The sequence below is a fragment of the Triticum dicoccoides genome, chromosome 1B (genome assembly GCF_002162155.2).
Source record: "Triticum dicoccoides isolate Atlit2015 ecotype Zavitan chromosome 1B, WEW_v2.0, whole genome shotgun sequence".
Classification (NCBI taxonomy): domain Eukaryota; kingdom Viridiplantae; phylum Streptophyta; class Magnoliopsida; order Poales; family Poaceae; genus Triticum; species Triticum dicoccoides.
Genome location: NC_041381.1, coordinates 695,808,804 through 695,821,735, shown reverse-complemented (window position 1 = coordinate 695,821,735; position 12,932 = coordinate 695,808,804). Strand labels below are relative to the sequence as shown.

The window sequence follows — 12,932 nt, the reverse complement described above, 5'->3', positions numbered from 1 at the left end:
TCTATTGGAGAACTACATTGGAAAAGTTGTTGTAAGCTATTTGTTTCATAGTTAATGTGCTATCTATTTTCTGCTACACCTATGCATGATCACTAATATTGTTCCTACCTTGTTTGCTATCTTGGTAGGCAAATTTTGAGATGAACACCGACTTGGAGACCATCAAGACCTCGTGCAAAGATATTCTGCAGAAATATTCAAAGAACAGACGCCATCAGATCAAGAAGAAGTATTTTGATACTGTAGCCGCAAATAAAGTCAGCATTAAGTCTCCGGTGCCTGATCTAACGGATGGTGAATGGCAAGCTCTGGTGGAGATGTGGTCTACCCTAAGACACAAGGTTTGTCTCTGGTTTGTTTGATGCTTTATGTTCTGCACATGATATGCTAGTGCTAGATCATGCTGACAGTATGCTTTTTTTGTAGGAAACCTGTTTGTTGAACAAGATGAATCGATAAAAAGTCGTGTACAATCAAAGAACTGGTTCCAGGCACTACACAGCACACATTTTTGCCACTGTGAGAACTCTTCTCTAGAGACCTTACCTTTGGTTCCTCATTGAATAACATTTCTGATTCTTGCTGAATAACATTTTGATTTTTGTTGAAAAACATTTTAGAAAGAAGAGCGTAAGGGTGAGGAGCTGTCTGCGATTGACTTGTTTAAGGCCACCCACAACAGCAAGAAGCACGGGTTTTCGGAGCCAGTCAAGACTGCTATAGTAAGTCACTCCATGCTTTGCCCTGTTTGATTCACAGCCAGCTTTGAAGCTTTGATGATTTGATGTTGTTTGACTCGGAGCCAGTCAAGAACACATGCTATGTTCCATGCTTTGATGTTGTTTGATAGTTCAACAAAGATATCAGAACTTGCTGTAGCTATTTGATGCATTTTTTATGATATGATAAAATTTGATCTGAATGTTAGTTTGATGATCGTCTCACTCGGGAAGCCATCTTATATAGAACCACCATTCTAGGCTTAATGAAGTTATCATATTTTTCCAATTGCATGTCTCCAGGTCACTAGTCATCATCTTCTTGTATAGATTTTGTGTGCTGGTTTGATTACTTCAAATAATCCATTTGTGTGCTGGTTTGGTTTCTCTTGCTTGGTTTGGTTTGCAAAATGTGAAATAGATCTCCCACTAATGCCTATCATTTTCCTCCATATGCTAGCTTGAGATGGAAAAAATGAAGGAAGCGCCGGTACCAGAAGGTGAAGAGCCAAAGTCTGCTGTTGAAATTGTCGAACAAGTCCTCAAGACCAAAGCCAAGGAAAGCACATTCCTCAGGAATGTTGGGCTCCAGTCGTCTAGGAACAACTCCGGCAAAGTTGCTGCTCATGTTCGTGACCTTGAGCAGAAGCTGGAGAGGTCCGAGCTTCAAGCTGAACTGGTGCAAGAAGAATTGGCGGCAATCAAGATGAAGGCGGAAGAATCTGAAGCTGCACGTGACAAGGAACTTGAGCTGCTGCGCAAGAAGTCTCAAGAACAGGAAGAGAAGTTAGACCACTTGATGGCTCTCTTTGGAGCTAAGGTAGTTTGATGGCTGTGCTATGAACCTCTTTATCTTTGAGCTAAGGTAGTTGTTGCATTTTGAACCTGTGAACCTAGGAGCTGAGAGCTGTTGCATTTTGTTGCATTTTGCTGAGAGCACATGGATCCTGTGAAGTTATGTGATCACTTGTGAACCTGGGCCTTTCTGTGAAGTTATGTGGATCATTTTGTTTATTTTCTGTGAAGTTATGTCGATCACTTGTGCACCTGGGCTTGTGGATCACTTGTGCACCTGGGCCTTTCTGTTTATAGTTATGCAAAATGAGAACCTGGGCTCTAAAAAGGCCAAGACCCAAACAAGAATTAGACCAAAAAGGCTTGGGCCTAAAAAAAGAAATGACTGTAAGAAAAAAATATAAAAGCCTGCATAACAGAAAATAAAAAGGCCGAGGCCCAAATTCGAACTAGACTAAAAAGGCTGTGGCCCAAAACAATAGTGGAATATAAAAAAATCATCAGAAAAAGGCTCCATTCCCAGAAAATAAAAGGCCAAATTATTGGGCCAGGCCCATGCAGATAAGCAAAATAAAGAGAAAAAAAATTAAATGGGCTGAATTATTGGGCTTGGCCCATCAAGACGGCTGAAATGGACCGGGCTGATTCTATTTTACGACCTTTTCATTTGGTCGTAAGTCTGCCACGTCAGCTTGCCACGGTGGATCTGACGTGGTGTGGTCGGATTGCTAGTGACCAAAACAGTTGGTCGTTAAATCTACGACCTTTTTTTGGTCATAAACGTTTGCGACCATTCCAGAAGAAAGGTCGCTATAGTCAGTTTACGACGCCCAGCTTTTGACCTTATGTTTTTAGTCACAAAAAGGTCATAAATGGAAATTTGTGACCATTCAGTGACCAATAGTGGTGGTCATAAGTTGACATATTTCTTGTAGTGTGGTAGCGGTTGATTCAATTGGAGCCCTTTCCGTGTGTCTTTGCTCAGAGTCTTGCATTGTTGGTCTTCTACATTCTTGGCATCGTGTGGGGCCATCGACGGCCCTTCATCTTTGCTCCTAGTCATGACACACTCTGTGTTTCATCTTTAAACAACCTGGAATCGGTTCATTGTCGTGGGCTTCTGGCTCCTACCAGCGCCATTCCGGCCACTTCATCAACAACGTCATCCGGACGAGATCTAGAGGCGGCATCGAGCTTTGTCGCGCGCACTACCGCGAGTGCTAGAAGGAGATGGTGTTGCCTGTTGGTATACACAAGAACTTGAATTTTATTTTCTGTTTTTGTAAGGATGATCCAGTAAATATTTGTAAGAATGATCTGGTAAAGGTCTTTATATATATATTTGTAAAGTTACCAGGAGAGTTGCTAAGGTTCTATTATAAGAACGAGTAGCCAATGTCAAAGTACACAAGAAAAAAAAATACTTTCTCATTCTCATAATATAAGAGCATCTTTTACGCTAGTGTAGGAAAGAAGGAAAAACACAGCAAAATTAGCTGGGATAAAGCAGGCTGCAACCGAAATTAGCTGGGATAATTAGCCAGGGTCGAAAGGAATTACATCGTGCAGCTTCATCCCTGAGCTTTTTCTTGAAGTTCCCTAAGCTTCATCCCTAAGTCATCTGCCAAATAGACTAGCAACTTTTATTTTAGGGACCAACATACTAGCAACTTTGGGACGAGCAGCCGAGCGATGGAGCGGAAAAACAGCCAGTCAATAATTGGAGCGCTGACTATTCAGTTAGTAGGGTCAATTCCAGGCAGCCTAGCAAGACGAGCGTTCTTCTTTTTGAACCTGAGCAAGACAAGCGGTTAATTAAGGGCATCCCAACGCTGACCCCAAAACCGTCCGTATATGTCCGGACGCAACTGTTCGGACCCTGCAAGCCGTCCAACGGCTATCCTCATCGGTCCGTGGAGCAGTCCGGACCATATTTTTCCCGAAAAACGGAGCCAAACATGGGAGACTTTGCGAGAGTCCAGACACGAGCCACGTAGGACTCTGATACCCATGGCCTACCGAAAAACCAAGGTGGAGCCGCACTTTTGTAGCAAGCTGCATTGTTTTCAAGGCAAAATCCCTCACTATCTTCTTCCATCCCGCCGCTCTCCACCCAGTTCCCGTCCTTTTCTGCCACCGCCGATGCATGGACCCGTGGGAGAAGTTGTCAGGGACGATGGTGGAGGATCTTGCAATCACGCTCGCCCGGAAGATCAACTCGGAGACTCAGAATGCAAAGGTTGCGTCGGCCAAGAAGCAGAAGGCCGGCGGAGGCGAAGGTGAAGGTCGTGGTGGTGGATGTGGGCTTCCCAGATGGGCCAAACTTTACGATATGATCATGATGAAATCTTAAGTTTCAGTTTATGTGATTTTGCACTTAGTTGGTTTTCTGGCTGCCATAACTTATGTAACTGCATCTTTGCAGGATTGAGTGACTAGAATTGTTTGATGAGTTTGAAGAGTGGCATATGATGCAAGTAATTTACCTACAAACAACTCCTAGTACTTCTTAGTTTGAGGAATCCCATTTCCCATGCAAATATAGTTACATCTTTCCGTGCTGTGACCTTACGTGCATTACATTTCTGGTTACAGGAACACTACTGTCTTGCATATGAGATAAGTACCGGTCGAGGTTAGCTTTTTCTTTCCTTGATCAACCTACTGTTCTGGCTAAAAAAACCGTAAATGCGCATAGGCATTTCTGATGATGTTGGGATATAGGAGTACCTTCTATTCAACCCGCTCCTGCGAAGCTCTAAATGCATTTGAGAGGACTAACATGCTCCCTCTTCCTTCCATTTTCAGGGAATATTTAGTGATTTCGGGTTCAAAGGAGTAGCAGGCAGCAGGATATGTGCCACATGGTTAGATTCCTTGAGGTGGAAGCAGCCCTACCCGACTTGAGTCCCTTGCATGTGTGTTTGCATTTGTTTTGAATTTATTCAGGGCTTATTGAATTTATTCAAAAACTGAGGTGGAGCCGTGCTTTTGTGCTACCATGCAAGATGATTCGAACTCAGGAAACCCTAGTGGAACTTGTACTCAGACCGCGAGATTCTTTTTCGGAGTAGGAGGAATAATTGTTGTGAGATAAAATTGTACATCTCGTGTTTTGCAAGCACACGATTGTACTTGGTTGTGCGCCTCACTCAATAATCTCTTTCATGGCTGGTGTTGTTAGCCTGATTTCGTGCCGATCTGTGGCATGTGCTTGCTTCTATGGAGCCTGGATAGGCCTCGCCCCTTTTTGTTTGAGGGAAACAGCAGGACTCTGCTGCGTATTTTTATTAATTTCAAATAAGTGAATACAAATTGTCCAAGAAAGAGGAAAAAAACTATACATCAAAAGGAAAGGAAAACCTAGTAAAGCTAGAAAGAACAAGCATACGATACATACAAGCAACAATAACACACCACAAAAGGAAATACAATCTCGAACTGAAAGTGCGTTATATCGACTAGAGGGGGGGTGAATAGACGATTTTTACAAATTCTTCACTGAGGAATTTACTGGAGAGAAAATTCCTAAATGAAGAACTACTTGCAGCGGAATAAGTACTCAAAAGTAAACATAGCATAACACAAGCATAGTCATCATGATGAAATGAAGACAAGCACAGAGTACAAAAAGCATAAGGACAGGATAACACAAGATGAAGACGAACAGACTGAAGAAATTGAACTGAGGAAATTGAGAAAGTCTTCAGTCAAAGTCTTCAAACAGATATGAACAAGCACACAACAACAGATATGAGGAAATGAAACAGTTGAGGAAATAGAACCAGTAATCTTGGTGAAGACAATGATTTGGTAGACCAATTCCAACTATTGTCTCAGTTGTACATCTGGTTGGAGCAGCTGAGTATTTAAACTCGAAGACACACAGGCCCGGACACACAGTCCTCACCGTATTCTCCTTAAGCTAAAGTCACACAGACCTCGCCCAATCACTCGTGGTAAGTCTTCAGGTGACTTCCGAACCTTCACAAACTCGGCCACTCGGCGATCCATAATTCCTCTTGGATGCTCTAGACCTTGACGCCTAATCGTCTGGAAGAAGCACAGTCTTCAAAGGTAACAAGCGTCGGATCCACGCAGGATCAATCTCTTCAGTGACGCTCAATCACTTTGGGGTTTTGTAGGTTTGGGTTTGGATTTTCCTCACTTGATGATTTTTGCTCAAAGTCCTCGGAGGATGGGATGCTCTCAAATGACAAGTGTCAGTTTCTCTCGGAGCAGCCAACCAGCTAGTGGTTGTAGGGGGCGGCTATTTATATCCTAGGGAGCAGCCCGACATGATAAGACATAAATTCCCTTATCTGATATGACCATTAAGTGGGTAGATATTTCGGAACAGCTGGCACGTAGCACAGCAACGGTCGGAATTATGAATCTCAAATTCCTCAGGGCTATCATGTTCCTCACTGTGTAGGCAATCCGCACTGGCGAATTCCTAACTCCTCAGTCAAAACAAATTCCTCAAAGACCAGAAGAACTTCGTCTCTGGCACTGAAGAATATGACTGAACTATATGAGATTTCCAATGGCTTCACTCGAAGGGATTGGTAGGTGTAGGATTTTGAGTTGAGCATCACATGGAAATTTTTCCTTAGTATTTCCTCGACCCCCTTTAACAGTACGGTGTTTCCTATGACTCAAGAAAGAGAAAATGAAACTACGAAAACGAAAGTCTTCACGCTTCATGTTCCTCGAATGATTGCCAAGTCTCCAAGGTCACACCAATTTCTTCACTTTCAAAGTCTTCAAAAAGTCTCCAGAAATCCAAAGTCTTCAGTTGAAGAACTTCATTTCTAGGGGTCAACTTTCTCTGTAAATATCAAACTCCTTATAGACTTATCGACCTGTGTACACTCACAAACGCATCAGTCCCTTAACCTATAAGTCTTCAATACACCAAAATCACTAAGGGGCACTAGATGCACTTACACGAACTCAAACTGGACCAGCAAATTATCTGAACATTGCAACCCAATCCGCCATTCCGGAGTATTCCTGTCTTCTTGCTCTGTGAATGAGCCATTTCATCTCTTCTTTGAACTTGCACCTGGTAGCATATAGATTTGGCGGAATCTTTTTAAATATGAAATCATTTCTTGTTGTCCATATCGCCCAGGAGACCAGGATTATGATTTCCAGAGCAAAAGGCAAACTGATAAGATGCTTTAGATGCTCCACTTCATTCTGGATATTTGTGTTCTGGGTCTGCCATGAGGGGCACACATATTGCCAACAGAGTTGGGCATATGGTCACCGGAAGAAGAGATGATCTCTTGTTTCCAGGGAGCGATGATTACACATTACACAAGTGTAATCTTCGATGAAGAAATTTTTCCGGTGTAGCATAGCTCTAGTGTTTTATTTGTTAAAAGATGAAAAGCTAGTAGATTTTGTGCCTTAGTTGGCAGCAGGTTTTCCATAACCATTTAACTACTGGAATGGCCTCGCCCCTTTGCCCGAATGACGATCAGAATGGTTGCTGCAATTGTATCTTCAATCTTCTTCTAGCGGAGAGCCCGTCCATGCACTACTTTTTTCTTCCTTCTTGAATCTCTGATTAGGCGATGGCGGTTTAGACACATAATTTTGTTATCGTTCTTCTTATGTACTTGCATGTTGTGCAGCATTTTGGTTATTGCGCGAGACAGCAAGTCAAAGACACCTTTTCGTTGCAAAATATGCGCCACATGGTTAGATTCCTTGAGGTGGAATCAGCCCTACCCGGCTTAAAGTCCCTTGCATGTGTGTTTGCATGTCCCTTGCATGTGTGTTTGTGTTTGCATTTGTTTTGAATTTATTCAAGGCTTATTGATGATGTTATAGTTTAGTGAAAGATAAAGTTTACGTCAACTATGAGACGTTTGTAATGATTTTAGGTGCGTACGGTCTAAACCGGCCCTGTGTCACCCACCCACCCACCCACGCAGGCGACCCGGGTGCTCTAACCATATCCGCCGGATTCCGGCCCCCTTCCACTCCCCTCCCTGCCACCGCCAGCGAGTGCCGCCGGGCAAAACCCGCGTTGTGTCGCGTGGCTGTGGGATCCCTCTTTCCCTTGCCTGGAGTGGAAGTTGCGGGGGGCCTCTTCTTTGGCCTGGACGGCGGTTCTCGGTGGCCGGAGCATCAGAGCTCGGCGGTGCGCGTAGGCTGGAGGCGGGGCGGGGCGGGGTGGCGTTGCTGGCTAGGGGTGGTGCATTACGGCGGAGCACGCATGCCGGTGGCGGCTTGGTGCTTTCTCGCGGCAAGGAGGATCGAACCAGGCCAGATCTGCCCCAGACGAAGGTGAGGAACTATGGCCGATGCTCGGTAGGTACGATAGTGGTGCGGCGGTCTTGGCGGGGCTGGCAGAGGAGTGGTGGCTCATTCGGGTGGCGGAGGTGGTGGCGAGCAGCGAGCGGCCGGTTCCCCCTGTGCGGTGTGGTAAGCGTGGTACTCTCCTGGTGGTGCTGGCCTGGTATTTTCCGTGCAGAGGCGGGTTTGATTGGCTCAAGGTTATCCCTTGGGTGGGCGACTACCATCGCGGGCGGTCCTGGACCTAGCCATAAGTGTTGGTTGGCTGTGGATCCTTCTGCAGGCTGGGAGATGGTGGTTTGGCTGCGGTTACCCTATCTGGCGGTTGGTCGTTGGTCCTCGGCTTTGCAGCTACATCGGCAAGTGGTGCGACGACGGCGGTGTGAGGCTTTTTGGACAGTGTTATCAATTCCATGGAGGTGTGGAGATAAGCGACGCGCGGATAAAAATCTTGCAGAACTTCTGCCGTGCCGGTGGTGATGGCATCCGTGGATGTCATTCCCCATCCCCTTCTTGGAGGTGGCGCCGAGCGTGTTCGCCATTCCCCTCGCTATCTTGGAATTGGTGGATGTCTCCGGGAGAAAGCCTCGATTCTGTGTTTGGACCGGCATGATGACGGTGTCCTCGACGTTGCTCCTTTGTTGGGAGTGTTGCGTTTGGAGACACCGTTGGCTCCTCGTTGCTCTCCTTCGATGTTCGCCGTTGTCCTCTTGTGATCCTCCGTGGCACCATGTACGCCCGTCTTCGATGTGTCCAAGACGGTGTCTTTCAGGATCTGATTGAGTCCTGCCATTCACCTGCCACTCTCTCAGGCGCTCAGCGTGGATGGTGCGTCGACGAGTGAAGTTCTGCGGCAGCTGGTGGTTTGGGATGGATCGTCGTGAAGGAGAAGAAAAGAATACCGGGTCGAACGGATCGCACCGGACGCTCGGGTCGGGTCCGACCCAGACACACACCGGCCCGGCCCGTCTCCTTTCTTTCTTGCCAGCGGAACCCCCACACTATAGCTGGCCAAACGGGCCAGGCTAAACAGGCCAGCCCGTGAGCACGCCGACACGGCCCGCCATGGGTCAGGCACGGCACGGGCTAAACGGGCCGTGCCCGGCACGCGGCACGCCTTGGGCCGTGCCTGGGCCTGGAGCCTGGGCACGCGGGCCGGCACGGCACGGCCCGTTTAATATTTTTATATATTTTCAAAAAAAATTATATATATATACCTAAAATATAGCCCAATAGGCTCCCCTGCCCTGAGCTGCTATGTCCTTACTGTTGCAAAGTCCTGCTGCGTATGTCGTGCTTGAACTAAATGAATGAAGCCGGCATTTGATCTGTTTTGCTCTCTGCTTTTTTATCATTTGCTTCGCTTAATGTCTGTTTGCTGCCTGCCTGCCACAGGAATGTATGTGGCAAACCGTGCTTCGGACAAGATTAGCCAGCTGACTGATAATGTCTACGCCTGCCGCTCTGGATCTGTAAGTGCTTCTAAATCATGCTCAAGATCAGCCACATTCCATGTTATTATCCCGTGTTATTGTGACATTTAGAGTAGTCAATTTCATAAGTTAAATCTTACTCCCTCTGTAAACTAATATAAGAGCGTTTAGATCACTACTTTAGTATTCTAAATGCTCTTATATTAGTTTACGGAGGGAGTACTTCCCTAAATCTATGATTATGGCATGTTTAATTATTATTTTTGCACCGTACATGTAATTGCTGGTGTTAATTAATTTCATAACTTGCAGGCTGCAGACACACAAGTTATTTCTGATCATGTCCGCTATTTTCTCCACCAGCACACGTAAGTACTTTTTGCAAAACACTTTTTTAGCTTCTAGATCCCATAGGTCATGATCATAGTCATTTGAGTATTTGATTTGGAAGCTTAATGTTTATCAGAACAAGGTATATCTTCTCTATAACAAGAGATGGTGCTTAATGTTTATTTATACCATCTTGATACGCATGTCATGTGATTTTTAAAAAAAAAATCAATGTGCAGAGCATGTTGCAAGCTGGAATCATAGTTGGTGGATGGGACAAATATGAGGGAGGCCAAATTTACTCGGTCCCTCTTGGTGGAACGATTCTGAAGCAACCATTCGCAATTGGAGGTTAGTTTCCACAATAGTAGAAGTGCATCATTCCTTACCTATACTTGAGTAGTTGAGTTGACATCTTTTAGTAGCTTCTGGGGCTCTTTTGCAACAAACCTTGTGTGTTCTGTCAAGCTTGTACTCACTTAGTCGCTTGCGGTTTGTAACACATACTGGGATGTTAGCCACACTTGTTATCCTGGTTGAGTGCAATCTGGCTCTGTTGAGTGCTCAGAAACACTGAGCATGCAGTTATGCTAATCCGGCTTTAGTGTATGATATACTAGGTGCACGTTCTCACACTTTATTTTATCGTTGGGCTTTTCAGGATCTGGTTCTAGTTACCTGTATGGATTCATGGATCATGAATGGAAAGAGGGTATGACCCAGGAAGAAGCTGAGGTACGTCATTTTGTTTCTTCTGAGGAGCTAGAAAGAATTAGGAGATCTTTTCTGACAAATAAGTAGTGATAGGACATAGTACTCCCTCCGTCCTGTAATATAAGACGTTTTTGTAGTTCAAATTGAACTGCAAAAACGTCTTATATTACAGGACGGAGGCAGTAGTTTATTTATTTAATGCATGAGGCACAGTCCAGTCTAAAGCTATGTTCAGTTCCGATATTGCTTCTATCACTGCTTATTTTGTACTGTAGTTGTGACATGAAATGGTGCTCTTATTTCCTTAAAGTGGAATAAAGGTTTTTGATGGCTTTTCTGTCAATTTGCCTGATGATTGACATTGCGTAATATTAGTTACATAGTCCTGATTTTTTTTTTATCCCTGTTAGTTACATAGTCCTGAATTCTATGGCGGAATCATCATTTCTCATCAGTCTTCAGCTTTAATGCATTGCAGTGCATCTCATAATGTGTTTTTCCTTGTCCTGACTTCAACAGAAGTTTGTGGTGAAAGTGGTTTCCCTTGCTATTGCTCGTGATGGTGCTAGTGGAGGGGTTGTCCGCACTGTTACTGTAAGTGTTGTTTTCATCATACAAATTTCATCCTTTGTTTCTTTTGGTTGAGAAATACACAACATTATGGAATCTTGGACTTGCTTATTTGAATGGACTTATTCTGCAACATAAAGATGATGCAACCTTTTTGTTTGTTTTGCAAACTGGTAGTCTTAGAAGCTTGTCTAAATGTGCCTCCTCGTTAAAATTTGAGGCCTGTTTCTTAACAACTGCTCTTTATTTTCCCAAAGACTTTGGTTAGACGTACTGATTTGAGAAATCCTGCACAGATTAACGAGGAGGGCATTAAAAGGAGCTATCACCCTGGTGATGAACTGCCACTATGGCATGAAGAGCTGGAACCACAGAAGTCGCTCCTTGACATTCTCGCAACTGGGAGCACTGATGCAATGGTCCATTGAAAATGCGGCGCTTACTATTGTACTGAGCGCTTAGTACTGATAGTGTCGGTTCTAGACTCCCTCGCAACCTACGTACTTCGTGCCGGTTTTCAAGTTTCCCGAGAAAACGCTGAAATTTCTAGTTGCTATTAGACGGGCCTTCTTTTGGGCGGCTGAGGAGACGTGCACAGGGTCCAAATGTTTAATTGCATGGAAGAACGTATGTGAACCGAAAGAATTTGGTGGTCTAGGCATCAAGGATGTTGCTACACAGAAGGACTGTCTTGTTATGAAGTTTGCCTTCAAATACCTCAGCCGCAACATGTAAGATGAGGATGTCGAGCTCATGGAAGATGAGGATGAGCGCTTCTTGCTGCATGGCTTAAGCTACTCCCCCAAGGCCGCCTACTCTGAAGATGCTCATGCTGCACTGATTTGGAGGTCCAGAGCTCCTCATAAACTGAAATTATTTGCCTGGTTACTCTTCCACGGTCTGTCTCAACACCTGCCCCTCGCTGCAGCGCCTCTTGTGAAGATACAACCCACCTGTTCATGGCTTGCCCGCACGCCGCCAGGATGCTGGGCGCAGGCTGGCTTGTCTACAACTCGGAGATTCCAAGACTTGTGGCTCTCTCAACTTGTGCCACTGTTGGACTCCCGAATCTGGCCACAAGTGAAGTGCTACTTGTAATTCTGTGGAAAATCTGGGAGTCGTGCAATGCTGCTGCCTTTAGAGGCGAAGACCACCCCTCTCTGCTCACTATCCGAAACATTGTAGTAACAGACTTTGAGTTGGTACTCTTTTCGCTTTCGAGACCCAGATGACAAGGTAGCTGCCAGGTCTTGGCTTAGCTATCTTGCCACACGGCTTGAGATCCCTGTAACTTTCTTTGGCCCTCTCTGTCCGTTTGAGAAATACTCCCTCTGTCTGAAAATACTTGTCATGGAAATGGATGTATCTAGACGTATTTTAGTTCTAGATACATCCAATTTTATCAATTTTGATGACAAGTATTTTCGTTATGCCATGTCGACGAAACCGGGCCCCACCTGTCATAATCCAGCTTAAACTGCCCAAACAGAAGGGTAAGTGGTTTCTGCAAATCATTAAGCAAAAAATCGGTGCTATATGCAGCAAATAGTGTTCCTGCAAAACTAAGCTGAAATGTGGTGGTTTTCTGCAATTCACTCTCTTTAAAGCCGAGAAAACATGGTATTTAAGTCAATACAGATGTTTCGCACAAAAGTTCAAAAGTTTGTTTAGAAAGCTCTCTACTTTACTGCTGAGTTGATTGATATGACATTTTTATCATGTATTCATGCATCCTCTTATGGGTTTGGTTATTGAAATAGAGCAGGTTTGGAACGGAATAGCTGTGTTAGATGAAAGCGAACGTTGATGTGTTTCTACAACTGGACGCAATATATATATATTTTTAGATTAGTCTTAACTGGACAAGAACGACAGTCCGAATGATTTCTTTCTTTGATTGTGCCGACAAAGATCTGAAGTTACTTTGAGTTTGTTTGGCTACTTACGTGCAAATTAACCTCTTAATATATGTCGGTAGCAGCCTTTTTCTGTTGAGATGGAGAGCATGCTCGTTGTGGAGGCAAGAGAAGATAATCCTATTGACACGGGTGCGGGAGCC

General features: G+C 44.6%; 1 protein-coding gene across 1 annotated transcript; it reads left to right on the top strand.

Annotated features, from left to right (window-relative positions):
- Nucleotides 1–9,231: 9,231 nt before the first annotated feature.
- Nucleotides 9,232–11,549, top strand: LOC119313284 (proteasome subunit beta type-6-like). Its single transcript, XM_037588925.1, has 6 exons — nt 9,232–9,298; nt 9,572–9,627; nt 9,829–9,940; nt 10,251–10,324; nt 10,823–10,897; nt 11,170–11,549. Exons 3-6 carry the CDS (start codon nt 9,832–9,834, stop codon nt 11,299–11,301), a joined length of 390 nt encoding a protein of 129 aa, XP_037444822.1. The 5' UTR covers nt 9,232–9,298; nt 9,572–9,627; nt 9,829–9,831; the 3' UTR covers nt 11,302–11,549.
- The last annotated feature ends 1,383 nt before the right edge of the window (nt 11,550–12,932 follow it).

Coding starts and splice junctions, on each gene's coding strand:
- LOC119313284 (XM_037588925.1), top strand. CDS start 9,832: ATGTTGCAAGCTGGAATCATAGTTGGTGGATGGGACAAATATGAGGGA. Junction 10,325..10,822: donor TGACCCAGGAAGAAGCTGAG/GTACGTCATTTT, acceptor TGACTTCAACAG/AAGTTTGTGGTGAAAGTGGT. Junction 10,898..11,169: donor GGGTTGTCCGCACTGTTACT/GTAAGTGTTGTT, acceptor AATCCTGCACAG/ATTAACGAGGAGGGCATTAA.